Source organism: Zerene cesonia, chromosome 16, assembly GCF_012273895.1.
Source record: "Zerene cesonia ecotype Mississippi chromosome 16, Zerene_cesonia_1.1, whole genome shotgun sequence".
NCBI classification, from domain to species: Eukaryota; Metazoa; Arthropoda; class Insecta; order Lepidoptera; family Pieridae; genus Zerene; species Zerene cesonia.
Window position 1 is genome coordinate 3,693,131 of NC_052117.1, and position 14,598 is coordinate 3,707,728.

The 14,598-nt window shown below is 31.4% G+C and overlaps 1 protein-coding gene across 7 annotated transcripts in view; it reads left to right on the plus strand.

Annotated features, from left to right (window-relative positions):
* The window catches only part of LOC119833138 (apoptosis-stimulating of p53 protein 1), a 175,965-nt gene that overhangs the window by 141,600 nt on the left and 19,767 nt on the right, over positions 1 to 14,598 (plus strand). For all 7 annotated transcript variants that reach the window (XM_038357054.1, XM_038357057.1, XM_038357053.1 and 4 more), the window contains 2 exons: positions 5,924 to 6,070; positions 11,304 to 11,430. In XM_038357054.1, the coding sequence (XP_038212982.1) occupies positions 5,924 to 6,070; positions 11,304 to 11,430 (274 nt within the window). The remainder of the gene's footprint in view (positions 1 to 5,923; positions 6,071 to 11,303; positions 11,431 to 14,598) is intronic.

A 14,598-nucleotide genomic window follows, 5' to 3' on the forward strand; every position in this document is an offset into this window, starting at 1 on the left:
TTATTTTTTATTCGCCATGAAAATTATTAAAAACTTATAGTATACACGGTAGAACAACTGTGTGTTTTGGTTTAACGAATATCTTATTATTTTATGAAGTATAGAACTCATCATTTAGTAATGCAGCACCAAGAGTTGTGTCTGACCATAAACGTCTATCATAGCAGTGGCAATTTGCAATGTTTTCTTTAACTAGAAACCAATCTCGAAACATTTTGTATGTGTTTGCATTCAATGGTCATTTAGCATGTAATACGGACTGAGTAACGCTCGTGTTATAATGTCGTTAACCCAGTTGAATGTAACAGATCTACGTCGGATTAAGGGTCTGGGCGAGGTCTTGCTTGACAATTTCATTGAATTGGTTTTTGCATTTAAGAATAATCGCACGCATAGTTCTTATAATTGAATGTATGTCAAATAACCACTATTACTTTATATATCTATTATGCAAAGAAGAGATATATAAAACTCTTTCTGTATTATAACTGTTACAGAATAAATAATTGTGAAGAATATTCATTGGCTCTATAACAAATCGATAGTACTTTTGAATTTCCTAGCTAGGAAGACAGAGCCGCAATTTTTATTGAACTTTATTTGAAGATTCATTAGGTACAAAAAAGAATTGAGCAATATTTTACGCCACAAATCACAAACGTATATCGCTATAGAACAATACAAGACAATAAACAGTTCAGAATTTAGTTTGCATTTGGGACGTCATTTACGGCACACGAATTTTGCGTCAATACTGACCAATACTGCGTAGTTGAGATACGGCTTCTATAGTACTGTGGTTTTGGCGTGGATTTTCAACTAAATTAGGATATGTTTTGCTATAAACGGTCTCCGTTATTAATTTAGGGTAAGCGCTTTAAGAGGTTTAATAGTAAAGGCTTTTGGGCTTATCTGAACCGAAGCTTAGGTCTTTGCATCTATAAATCCGATAAAGCCGAAATTGTATGTCCAAATATTGTTCAGCGGGTTTATTGTGATGTCTTAACTGGTGGCGATAGGTGATTTATAGAGTTTTGATTTTTCCCATTCATTGTGAAAAATGAAAGAAATTATTACTACTACTATTAATTTATATTCATCAATACTGTACCGCTATTGTATAATCATAAATTAATTATAATTATGAATTTGGAAAATTATAAAAATAGGCACTTAAATTCCGCGATTCATTCTTATGACATTCAATATATTATAATACACCTTTGCATATCTATGTGAATTATCTAAGCAAAAAGTGCAGTGGATATTGACATACCACTATTATAATATTGACCACAAAATTCTGGATAGGATTCAAAACAGCTCACGATGACTAACATATTAAATAATTCTCACACATTATCAATACTTCAACCTGAACGGGCGGGCTATCAACAAGTGTCAAGATTCACATAAATTTCAACCGGCCTTAATTCGGCGACGACCCCAAAAGGGACGTTAAAGTTTTTTGTCGAATTCGACATTTATTTGCGATTAAGGCTAGGGATAAATCTATCGTTATTTTGGCGCGAGGAATTTTTCGAGGTGATTTACAATTTAACCACAAACTGATGGAAGGTGTGGAGAATTTACGCATCAGTGTGAAATTATTGTAGACGAGCAGAAAAACGTCCTAATTTCACGTGATTTATCTTTAGACATTTCTATTTCGTTTGAATGTAGGTATCCAATTACCTCCGACGGTGTTTCCGCTTAGATATGTCTGCCTTAAGCTTTAGATTAAATTGAATGTCACCTTTTTGTTTCAAGATCCTTTTGATACATCGCGGGAATTGTCTGGGCCGTGTCGAACGGAAATTTGATTATATCGATCTTGGCACATCTAGGTTTCGCAACAATACTACCGCTATTTCGGCAGACTTATAGAATTTTAGATGACGTCATTTACATGAACAACCTGTATTAAGGGTGTTTTTGCTCAAACTTGCAATAAGTCTATGTATTACTTGTTATTATTATTTGCCTTGTTGTATAATGTAATTATGTATACTACGCTATTTAAATAACAGTAAAAAATGCAGAATTTTGAATTCGATAGTGCATCGTGATTAAATGCCTATTCAAAATTAAATTTCATAAAACGTTTAATTCAAATGGTATATTATTATTTTAGTTATGTTGTCATGACGCGTTACATTACAGCCATGCTCATCATTGAATATCTAACTGAGCGAATACGCATTATCATGCTTCAAGCATTTTCATATCTATAATGTAATAACGACAACGCACACACGACTAAGTTAAATATATGAAAATTGAGGTCGACATTGTAATTCTTTCGTAGCGTAAGGAGCTATAAGAAATTCTATATAAATATGCTTTATTAGCTTTTAACAAATTTAGTGTTGTACGTGCTAGAACCTTACGGCAGTTTTTATTCGTGTCGCGATTCTGTACTCGACCTTCCTTGGATTTAATTATTATCACTCGATCGGTACTTTTTATAATAGTAGCTAGGATTATTTATAACAATTGCATTTCCATTAACTGCTCTTTTAACCTTTTTGTTTCGATGTTATATTATAGGATATATCCGAGTCCAGCAATCGAAACATCTTAAATACTCCAGAACCTTCGTAACCAATAACACTTGAGAATTCCTTTTCTTCCTCTTGAAAAGGTCCTGTTTATTCCATATTACAGATATAAAATATAAACATTGCATTTAAAATTTATATATCTCCATATAAAAAGTCAGAACCTATGTAACAACGGATATGATATAAAACATTATCCAAAAGCACAGACGATGATACGTAATCCGTGAATAGTGGACGTAAGCTAACCACAGGCTCCGCTCAACTACTATCGTGAAAAGACACTCATATTTTCAGCTTTCTGCAGTAATCCTCTCAAACAAATGGCAGATTCACATGGCCAGCTATTGAAAATTATAAAGCATGACTTCATTGTAAGGTTTAATTCTCTAGGTCGTCCTATACTGATATTAGCTACCTTCTATTCATTTTAACACGTTTTGTATTTACTTATTGAATTATAAGTACCAAATTATAAATTGATAATGAAATATTACTAAAATGATCGATGTACCTACATCGTTCATAAACTTTTGACGCGTTTTAAATATTACAACTGCTTTTGTTTCTTTACATTTATTTTATGCCCAAAATGACGTAATGTTATCTTATATAGAGGAATTTCAATTTAAAGACAGAAGATGGACATTGTTGTTGCCTAACTAAGAAATGAAGACATTGATTTATTTTAAGAAGCATCATATAAAGCAACTTTTTCGGATAAGAGATTTACTCGTATTCCTAATCCTTCAACGTCATGCAACTTGAATATATTTCGGATATTCACTTCCGAAGCCTTTGAATCTCCCAAAAGATTACAATGTAGTGCGAGCGTACAAAAAAGTATTGTGTTTATTAGACAAAAAAAGCATTTTGAATTCAAGATGTTTCTTATCTAATACATATTATGATAATAGCATTTTTTTATCATTAGCATAAAGGAGGCCTTTCGCAAGTCATTATAACCGTGGTGGAGTCTTATAAAGAATTTCATACACATTTTTGAGATAGGGATGAAGATAATTATTCATTTTGACACGTTTTGTAGCTCTTGTTTTAATATTTAAAGTACTAGAGAATTTATTTAGGAAAATGGAATTTTTGAAATGGTGAAAAACAATAGACTTTTTTATTTTTATTTATTAACTGTTCTGATGCTGTATAAGTCATAATAAATAAATATACATAGCAATGAAATTGTCGATAATCTATATACATAAAAATGAATCGCCAAATGTGTTGTTAAGCTGAAAACTCGAAAACGGCTCGAACAATTCGTCTGATCTTTTTTTTAACGTTTTGTTATAGGACAAGGAAGGTTTTTATGCAGAGAAAAGTGGGTGAAGCCGGGGCGAACCACTATTAAAGTTTAATTATTAGCCATTTATTAGTTTATGAGAAGACATTCAGCTGTGATTGATTTTTCTAGGCATCTATTATATATCTCGTTGCTCTGGCAACGTGTGAACGCAAAATGTAATAACATTTAAAATTAAACTGTTAAATATATAATATTAGGACCTTAAATAAACTGTTTGAAAGCCGCAAATTTAACGTAACAATGAAACGTGTTTAAGTTAAGAGTTGGTTTTACGTTCAATTAGACATACCTACCTAGGCAGGTGCCTAGAAGGTGAAAAGGGAAAAATTAATGAATACTCTTGAAGGCGCCTTGTGTGTTGTTTTATAATAAAACCAAAAAAATTGTATTACGTTGAAAGACGCGCTTTTAATTTTATGTTACTAGTACTATTACTGGCTACGGCACGTGGGTTCAAATTTATTGTAAGACAAGGTAGTTACTAGAGGTCCACCCCTGCTACGCTCGTGGTTCAAATATAGCCATAGATAGCACTTAACGATTACGTCCGTATCCAACGGTGAAATAACATTTGAAATCGGTCCAGCAGTTACTGAGATTAACGCGTTCAAAGAAACAAATATACTGTTTTTGTGGGAGTCGAGCATGCTTCGGTACGAGTTGGGCTAGCTCGCACCATAGAAATCCGGCGTGTGACTGGCGTGTGGCGTGTGATCTTCCCAGTCCATTCCTTCTTTCCCGTCAGTTCTTTCCATTCCTTACCCCTGAAAAGCGGGAAGCGTATTCGCAGAGGCACTACCTCTGCGAATACGCTATCCGCTTTTTCCCGAATGTTCATGGGCGGTGGTGATCGCTTACCATCAGGCGAACCACCAGCTCAGCTATCGCAATAACATAAAAAAACTTTTCTTTTTATTATTAGTATATACAATTAGTTTAGTGTGTAGTACCTATTATGTAGCAAATGCTGTCTTGTAAAGACTTAAGTATCCCACAAGGTTTTGTAAGATTAGCGTTTAAGTTAAACCCTACTCTCCATTTAAAAGTTGGACCAAGTTGAATTTTCTTAGAATAGAAAATTTCCATTTAACCTGGAATCAACAATTTTTCCTAATTTTTTTCTTGGTGGAATCGGAAGGCACATCGTGATATCTCAACATAATATTTTTTAATTTTTGTTTCTTTTGCTATAATATAATAATCTACCTCATTGAAATACAAATAAATAATACGTTTATGACAGAATAAAACCGTTTTCAAATGCTTTACTTATTATACATTATAAATGAATGTATATGTTACAAGTACCTACGCAATAACTAAATGACCTAGTTGCATGGATATGAATGTATGAAGAGGATTTATTTATTTTGTAATATTGAAATAACACGGAAGCATTATTTATACTAAAATGTCTAACTTAAATATTGATAATTAAAGATAAAAGTTATACCAGGGTATATCTCGATTATGAAAAATGAAAAAGTCTATTTGGCTTAATTTATGTTTTAGCGGTACCTATGAGTGTTTCAGTTTACGATTAAGTCCATCTACTCGATCTTCGATGTTGATGAAATCTATAAATCCGGATTTATCTAAAATTAGCTTCCCCCCGCGGTTTCATCCGCGTAAGTCCGAATCCCGTAGGAATATCGGGATAAAAAGTGGCCTATATGTGATTCTAGTTGTCCAGCTATCTACGTACTAAATTTCATTGTAATCGGTTCAATAGCTTTTGCGTGAAAGAGCAACAAACACACACATCCCTACAAACTTTCGCATTTATGATATTAGTAGGAAGGAAGTATAAGTATAGTAGGATAGGATTGTATCATTTTTACAACATCGCGTGTTTATTATAATACTTATGCGTATCCAATAGTTATAGTACCTATGTGGAACCAAATCATTTCTAGTACCCAGGACACAATGACTATAATAATAATAATACGCCACTGTAATAATATGCTTACTTTTTATGCCTTCCTGTAATACATATTATAAACGCTAAAGTTAATGAATTGCGTTTATTTGTCTCCAGTTGGGGGAAGGGGTGGAGCTGACGCTCGGTGAGCTGCGCGCGATGGCGCTCCGCCAGCAGCAGCAGATCGACACGCAGCACCAGCTGCTGTGCGCCAAGGAACAGCGGCTGCGGTACTTGAAGCAGCAGGAGGCACGCCAGCATCAGGTGAGTGAACTTTTAACGGGTTTGTAACTTTACTAACATTGATTCTTTACGTTTCGAACGATTCGTAGCGAGTATTTTGTATAAGTTTAACGCAATACTAGAGTTCAATTTTAGGCAAAATCAGTATGTATTGAGGGTGTAAAGCCTGAAGTAGATGGGAAACGTGACTGACTGAACAATATTAATAGCTCATTTTTTACTTCGCGTAGTGATAATGAACGTTTGTTTAAGGAATAGCAATTTATTTATTTTTTCATTATTTTTATTCACAGTTATAAATGGTTGTGAGTGAAGCATCTATTAATATTTATTAGGATCATTTTATTTGTTCTAATAGGTACATTTTTATCAGCGTTTTTGCCTAGCAGAACTTTTTGAGTAGAAAATGCGAAAATAAAAAGTAAACGAGTTATAAAATCACCAAAAGGAAAACTACTGATGAACAATGTCGTAGAAGCTTCGATTTAAATTATTCCAGAGCGTAAATGTTTAAATTATTGATTTCTACTTACGCAATAAATTATTTAATGCTCTTGAAAGCTACTAAACCCAGTAAATGGAATTATACTGAATGCAAACGTTAACGGGTAAATACTATGCGATTACTTAAGCTCTAGAACACTTAGTATGAGCGAGATGCGATCTTTATGCGAGTTGAAAATAAATAGTAGGAAATCTTTCATTTTATTGTGGATTAGATTAATTAAACATATCAATGAACACACAATTATCAGACGATGCGAATTACTGTAATATTCTAAAATATAAGTAAACACACATAATCCTTAAATAAAGTTATACAATAACGTAGGAACAAAAACAACATCGTTCTAGTATATTTTCGGGTTTATGCTTTCTTTTGATATTTCTTTGAAATTCAGCGAAAACATAGCTATGTTTGTACTATTTTTGTATTTTATTAAATTGAAAATACTTCAATAAATTAATAATGAAATTCTCGGACACAAACTTCTCTAACCTAAACGGTTTTTTCGATCATATTTCGATGTTTAATTTATAAAAAATATTGTCTAAGTAAAATTTCTGCTAAAGTTTTATAAAAACCGATGTTCAATATCGCTCCCGCTCGCTAGAGTATGATTGCTTCTATTATAACAGTCGATAAAGCAAAGTTTGTTCATCCAATCTTTGTGTAAACCAGCTAGCTTCAATCTTCCTCGACACCTTTATATACTTCGTAAATTAAAACCAGGGAATCGAATCAATGTGTGAAGATATGATATCGGTTTTATGGAAAATAAAAGTATTTACATAAAGAGCCTTGGGTACCCACTGTATCTAAACAGAACTAAACAACGATTGTAACTGTTTGTTAAAATTAAATCTAAATAATCTTATCGTTCGTATATTTAAAGAAGAAAGCTTTATAAACTATAAACATAAAATACAATAAGCATTTGAATGTAAAAATTAAGACCATAACAAAAACGTTAAAATCAAAACGCTGTCATCGCTAAAATATGCAAATATTTTGGGAAGATAATTAATTCGTAAATATGTTGTCGGCACTTGCATAAACAGGGGTTATTAGCGGTGTGGAAGAACGAGCGAAATCCTATCAAATAAGCTTAAAACAAGTAATGCCATTTAACAGCTTAATAAGATCGAGAGGAACGTGCGCTAAAACTGCGGACGTGTATCTTGAAATGAAGATTTATATTGATAACAAAGGATGAGGATAGACTTATTACTGCGGTAGATTTCAATTTGTTTACAAAAACAACAAATAATATTTAAAACTTTAACGTATAAGAATAATTACAAAAAAAAAGATAAAAACTGTTCAACTATATCATATACTTACATTTGATTGGATCAAAAAATTTTGATGTTACGAATACTAAAATTTGGGTAAAGGTGCTGGATGTAGACCCGCATAATGTTGTATAGTTCTTGTACTACAGATAACTGGGTCCTATTCCCATTATACCTAGACAGAGTGGAAGCTACGTCGAACTTAGTCATTATCCGAGCACATCTGCGTTGCGGAGAAATAGTGGGCGTTTGTAATAATTCTTAAGAAGTACCTTCTATGAAAAATCATTAGTAGGTACTATTATATATTGACTAATTAATTAATGCATTATAAGACCTAACACATTCTATTATGGTATACAGACTACCTACTAAAGCATTAAATTCATTGTTTCTAAGAAACGTTAAAATTTCCTTAATAAGTAAAGTATCAAACCTTCAAATAAAAACATTTAATATTATTATTGTTTTCATAGTATCGTGTTAATCTATTTAACCTTTTATTTTCGACCATTGGAGCTGAAATTCTGCAAACCTCGCTTTGGTATGAAACATTTGTTGTATGCGAAGGTCGGTTTATTTTAAATAATTTTATCACGATAATTATTCATTATATAACTCGTGGTGCCATTCTACCAATCTTTTCCAGTAGCTACGTCCGTTTGAACTTTACTTCACTACTCCGTATGTCAGTATTATTTAATAAGGAAAAAGTATTGAGAGTTCTCGCCTAAAAGGTAAAGCTTACTTAATTAAGGGGATAAGCTTTTCTCGTACTTTGAAATGCTTTACGTTTTTCCTTAATAACATTTAGTTTTGTCCCTTTTCGTTTTATCAGACTTTGAATTTTTTGAAACTCCACTGCAAATTACGTTTGTGTTTAAATTCAAAGCAGGTTTTATTCGAACTCTTTATATTAAAATATTCATTTACATGTTTAAATGATGTTTATACGTTTCCGTGAAAAAATTTATATAATAATAGGTATAATTTTGTAAAAACAACAACATTAATCAGCCGTTTAATTAAGATCCTTGCTTTTTTACGGCGCTGTTTATTAAACAGTCTTTAATTTTCTTATCATTGAATGCGTATTGGATATTGAAGTCAAACATAAATAAACATTGGAATATAATAAACAAAAAATTCTAATGTAAATAAAAATAAGTCAATGAAATCACAACAGAAATAAATGATAATTTATCTTGCCAAGATATTACAGAAGAAGAATAGATTAAAATAACCACAGTATAACTAATTTGTACGAAATGGAAGCAGACCGCTAAACGAGAAATGAAAGTTTTTAAAAATATTTAAGGCACGTTCTGAAATTAATAAAAAATGTTAGTGGAAGGCTTAAATTCGAGTTGTACTCCGTCTATAAATAAATATGAATTCACATTTTTGAATTAATTGTTTTCTTTTATTAGTTGATTCTTACATTCGGCAGAGATTTTGAGAAAATTATTTAATACCTTTCTGTTCAATGACGATTTGTATAACTTGTTAGCGAACAACTAAATTGAAATAATTACATTTTCAGCTCTTTTAAACTTAAAACGGTTTGATGTAAATTAATTTCTATTAACTGGGTTTACAGTTTCATCAATTTATTGGCACCTTTATTTTTAATACGGTATTTAGAAAGTAGCAAAATAAATACATTATCAAATTAATAATAATACAATATGTAACAATGATATAAACAAACGCATTCAATACATTTCGGATACCCTAAATTTTCGAGTCTCGCTTCCTAAAGTTGAATTGAAAATGTTTGAATGTCACAAGCAAATCTTCCCTTATATAATATATCGTATATCCTCAATATTCCGATCCGTATGACAATAGCATGTATCGTGTTGTTGACTGAACTTGTAACGTCTTAGCTAACAACACGCTTGCCAACAGCTGTATACGTTTTGCTTGGAGGAATTCCGATACATAAGAATTATGTTCGATACATGTTATATTGATTTTTGCTGAGCTTTCAATGCAATAAACAGACGTAAATAAACACGAAGTTTCGTTCTTTATTTGTAACTGATTGTCATTGAAATGAAGTGTCTAAATTCACAAGTAATTTGTGCTATAAACCATGTTTTTATATGTTAAAACTTCGTTGTTGTATTGTGTTATAAATTTGTATTGGGCATAAACATGAGGTCTTGGTAGATGTTGTCTTTGCAATTAAATGTGAAAGAAAAATGCGGCCCAAAAGTACCTAAAAGTTGTACTATATTGCTATGGCGGTAGCGTCTGAAGGTATAGCGTGGTAAGGATAAGACGTATTTACATTATGGACCTATAAATTATGTTTTAGAACACACCTAATCGTAAGTTATCTAACTTATTCAACTAACTTCAATTGGAAATTGCAGATTTAACTCCGCGCAAAAATTAAATAAAAATAAGAAGGGGTGACGAATTACAATAGGAATAAAGAAATAATATAAAAGAGGAAGCGCGTTTGAAAATTCTAATTTTAAATCTCATTTAAAATACAACATTTACAATTCTAGATCCGTTATAGAGATACAGAGAAGCTGTAGGATATTCACAGCTTAACTCGAATTTCTGGTAAATGCTATGACAAAATTTGAAGCGAAATATAAAATGAGCTTCATTGTTACATCTAAGTTTGCCCACTTCTTTCGGCTGCCTTACAGAATTTCAAGTAGAAAAATATCTTTGTCATTTTAAAATGTTATTTTGCCAGTGAACATTTTTTTTCAATTGTAAAATCTTTTTTATCAAAAATATAAGAACAAACATCTAAAGGGTAATGATACTCAGCGGGCCAGATGCAAAAATAGAAAGGGATACAATTTGTCCTTTATACCTTAATTCCCAATTTCGGACTTTCTTTGTAAATTCTCGCAGCGATAAAATGAATATAATTTAGAATCCGGACTTAATAAATCTCCAAGTCGGGAGGCGGCCCGTTACCCTAATGCGATATTTATCGTTTGCCTAAAAGAAATAAAGTTCGCACGCAATAAATACCGCTATAACATAAACAAGATTGGCATTGTCGGCTTTCGAGCGGAATAAATTATCCTTTCCCGCTGTATTCATTTTTAAAATCTCGGGAGTGGGAATATTTTATCTGCGTGAGAGAGAATTGCGTACCTAATTGTATTGTTTGCTCTGTTGAAGATAAATAGTTCAATTATTTGGCATTTTTAGATTTATTTCTTCGCGAAACAATGGTATTGCAGCTTTGTACTTATCTATAATAGTAAATATACGTGTTACTTATATTTCGTATGATCATTTTGCGATTATGCAGTATGAATTTAATGAGAATTAAAGACATATGTAAAATACTTCTTGTATAAATTATTTAATAAAATAAATGTGCTATGATTTTTTAAAAACTCGTATGAAAGAATTAGTTGAATTTTTATTGTAATAAGTATTTGGTACTATATTAAATATGTGTTATTTCGTTTAGGTGGCAGTAGAAGGTGAACGGCTACGAAGGTTGCGCGAGCGCGTAGAGGCTCAAGAACAGAAACTACGCAGGCTACGGGCGCTGCGAGGACAGCTCGATAGAAACAAACAAACTAATATAGCTCTTAGTGAGTACATAATAAATTCATTTTTGCATTGTTCCGATAACACCATGCATACTTAATATTAAAATGGGTCACATTTTTGTATATTCTAATAATATAACTTAAGGTATTCTAATTATGTTATGTGCCATAAGCAATCTTTCTTTTGATTTCTAATAATTTCACCTACATAAAGTATATAAAACATACTTTAGGGATTTATGATGGCCCATGAGACGAGTTTAACGATTATTAATTGGTAGATATAATTGTACAATGGTCATTTCACAACATGAAAATAAACCTCGTATTAATTATTTTCAACGGTCCCTAATATAGCGGCGATTGGACGAGTCGCCAAAAATATCAATTATGTATATTTATAATCACGCTGCATCGGCAATCATTTTAATTCTGGTTTAATTTATTGTATTTCCATCAATTAAGTACAAATTGATGGTTTGTTCATTGACGTAGAGGATTGGGGGAGGATTGAATGCGATACAATCATTATGTTCGAGTCCATTTGTTCGATTTATTGTCTCTTTACATATTTGGTTTCGTGAGTTTTCACTAATGGCATACGAATTTCAATACGTTTAGTTATTAGTAAAGATATTTTGGGAAGTCTATTTTATATACAAAGTTTAAAGATTATACATTATTCGATATTTTTTTAGATTTATAGTAGACATTAACTATGCGTTAAGATTCGTAACAATACGTACATAATATTCACTTCTCCCTTGTTACTGTATTATAAATTAAATTATAATAACTCTAGCAGTTACGAAGTGAGATGGTTAATCTGCGAATTAATGTGCATACTCCGCGACCCGACCCAACTTGGCTAAATATAGTTATAATATCTTACCACTGACTAATGACTGGCCCATCTGTGGTTAGCCTTACGCTTTTGTAACAACATACCCTATGTATTATGAAATAAGAGTCGATTTAAAACCGCTAGAACTTTTGATAGTTTGTAAAAATTAAAAGATCAAATAGCAAGCGATTTTCTTTAATACATTTTATGGCTTTTAATGCACCATTTTTTAATAGATGCAATTCATATTTGGACATGAATAAAGGGTTTTTAAAAATACTACTTTAGTACGTTAATAATGTTCAGGGGTATTGTAGACGTATGTACGTATTTGATAAAACACGCGCCTTTATATTTTTATTTAATATACACATACACATTACTTAAAGTACCTAAATTATTAACGCTTCAAGATACACATAAGTTTATGTTTATATACACAGTTTTGATAGGCAATTACTCGCCACTAAATCATCGAAGTGGGTATGTTATTGTCTAATTGTAACATACTAGTAATTAATTAGATGTGATACACAATGTACATATTACATTGATTAACCCATACTTATACAGTGTTTATAAGATTTTTTATCGGTGACTTAGGTTTAGAAGTAATTCTTTCGCCTACGTCCCTGGGGAGGGTACCAAAGCAAATTCTAAACAATGGGACCAAACGACGATAATTTCCTATCAAATACAGAAAGAATCACGTCAATTGGTTTAAAACCAACGGAGTTATAAAATTAATACGATCGAATTGGGAACTGCTTTCGTTTGTGGTACAAGATTAGGGTTATACTAAACGCAACAATAACCATTTAATTTCGCAATGTTTAAATTATTTTTAGTTTCGCAACGCAAATTGTATGACATAAAAATCTGCTTGCTATTTTAGCTCATAAAAATTTACTGTTTCGCAATACATTTACATAATGTGCTCGCCACAAAATGTGTAAATAGCGTTAAGTCACATTTTTATATTTTTCTAAACAGCTGCCCTCTGTTGAATAAATATTTAACAGGATAAGGTTCTGTTTTATTTCTGTATATTTTTACTTTTCGGACTCTAAAAATGAATATATGATTAAAAGCGTAGTCTGAGCAGTTTCTTTTGTTTTATTGCACGTTATTTCATCTCAGTAATAAAAATCTACGTATTTATTGTATAAACACGTAAAGATAAATTATTCAATATCCAAGTTATTCAAATGTTTTATACACGTCACTTCCCACAATATCTTAATCCGACATTTGAATTTTATACACACTTAAAATCCTTTATACCGTGCATTCGGCTATTCCCAAAAAATGCATAAAAGCTATGCATTCAGTATTATTTTTTCATTTCGTCTTCGTTATTCATGGTCAACATCTCTTTTGCTATCTTAAAAATAGCCTAGAAATTTCTAGTACGTGTATAATTTCGTATCGGCGTATTGGCAGAAAATCGATAACGTCGTTTATTATTAATTAGAAGTGCCAGAGGGTACGATCGATGAAAGTTTTTAACAAATAGTTTATTTCGAAGCTACAGTTTATACAGGAAGGATGTAATGATCCTCTTATTTTCTCTTTCGCTGTAACGAACTTGGTCATTGTTGGTTATTTTATACTTTATAAAGTATAGGTATTTGCTTTGCGCTAAGAAAGTTCTGGGAATTGTGAAGTATAAATGCTTTTTAAATTCACAAAGTTCATGCAGAGTAAAGAGTTTAATATAACATTTGCCACTAGCAAATATTAGTACGCTACCATTATATAATTTCTTTTTATTATTCCACGTTTTATAATATCAAGCTTTACTACATCTGAATACTGTGCAAAATGGATATAAAAAAAATCTTTTATCGCTATAGCAGATGGACGGGTCGTAAGCAGATTTTATATTCAGGGACATAATTCGATTTAAGAATGCTGATCTAAAGTAATAATTTAAAAAATTCAATGTAAAATTTGGAAGGGTCTAATAAAGCACACCTGGGACCTAGTGTCGTCAAATCGAGATGAAGTTTATACCTTATTTACGCAACGACCTCCAGTGAAATTAAAATGGGAAAGTTAATTAACTTTGTTTCAGCGAAGTATCGAAAAACATAATAAATTTTAATCTTATTGCTATTTAGAGCAACACTTATACGCCAAGATGACTTGGACCTATTAACACGGTTCCTTTGAAAATTAAAATAAAACGACGTAATTAAAAAAAAATGTATTTATCCTTAAAATAGAAGCCAGACAAAAATTAACTTTTATGATTAATACATAAATAAAAGCAGGAAGATTTTTGATAACATTTTAATAGAATTTGATATATCAAATAGTTATAACTATGTTATAATAAATCTATATATTTTACGTAGCTTTAA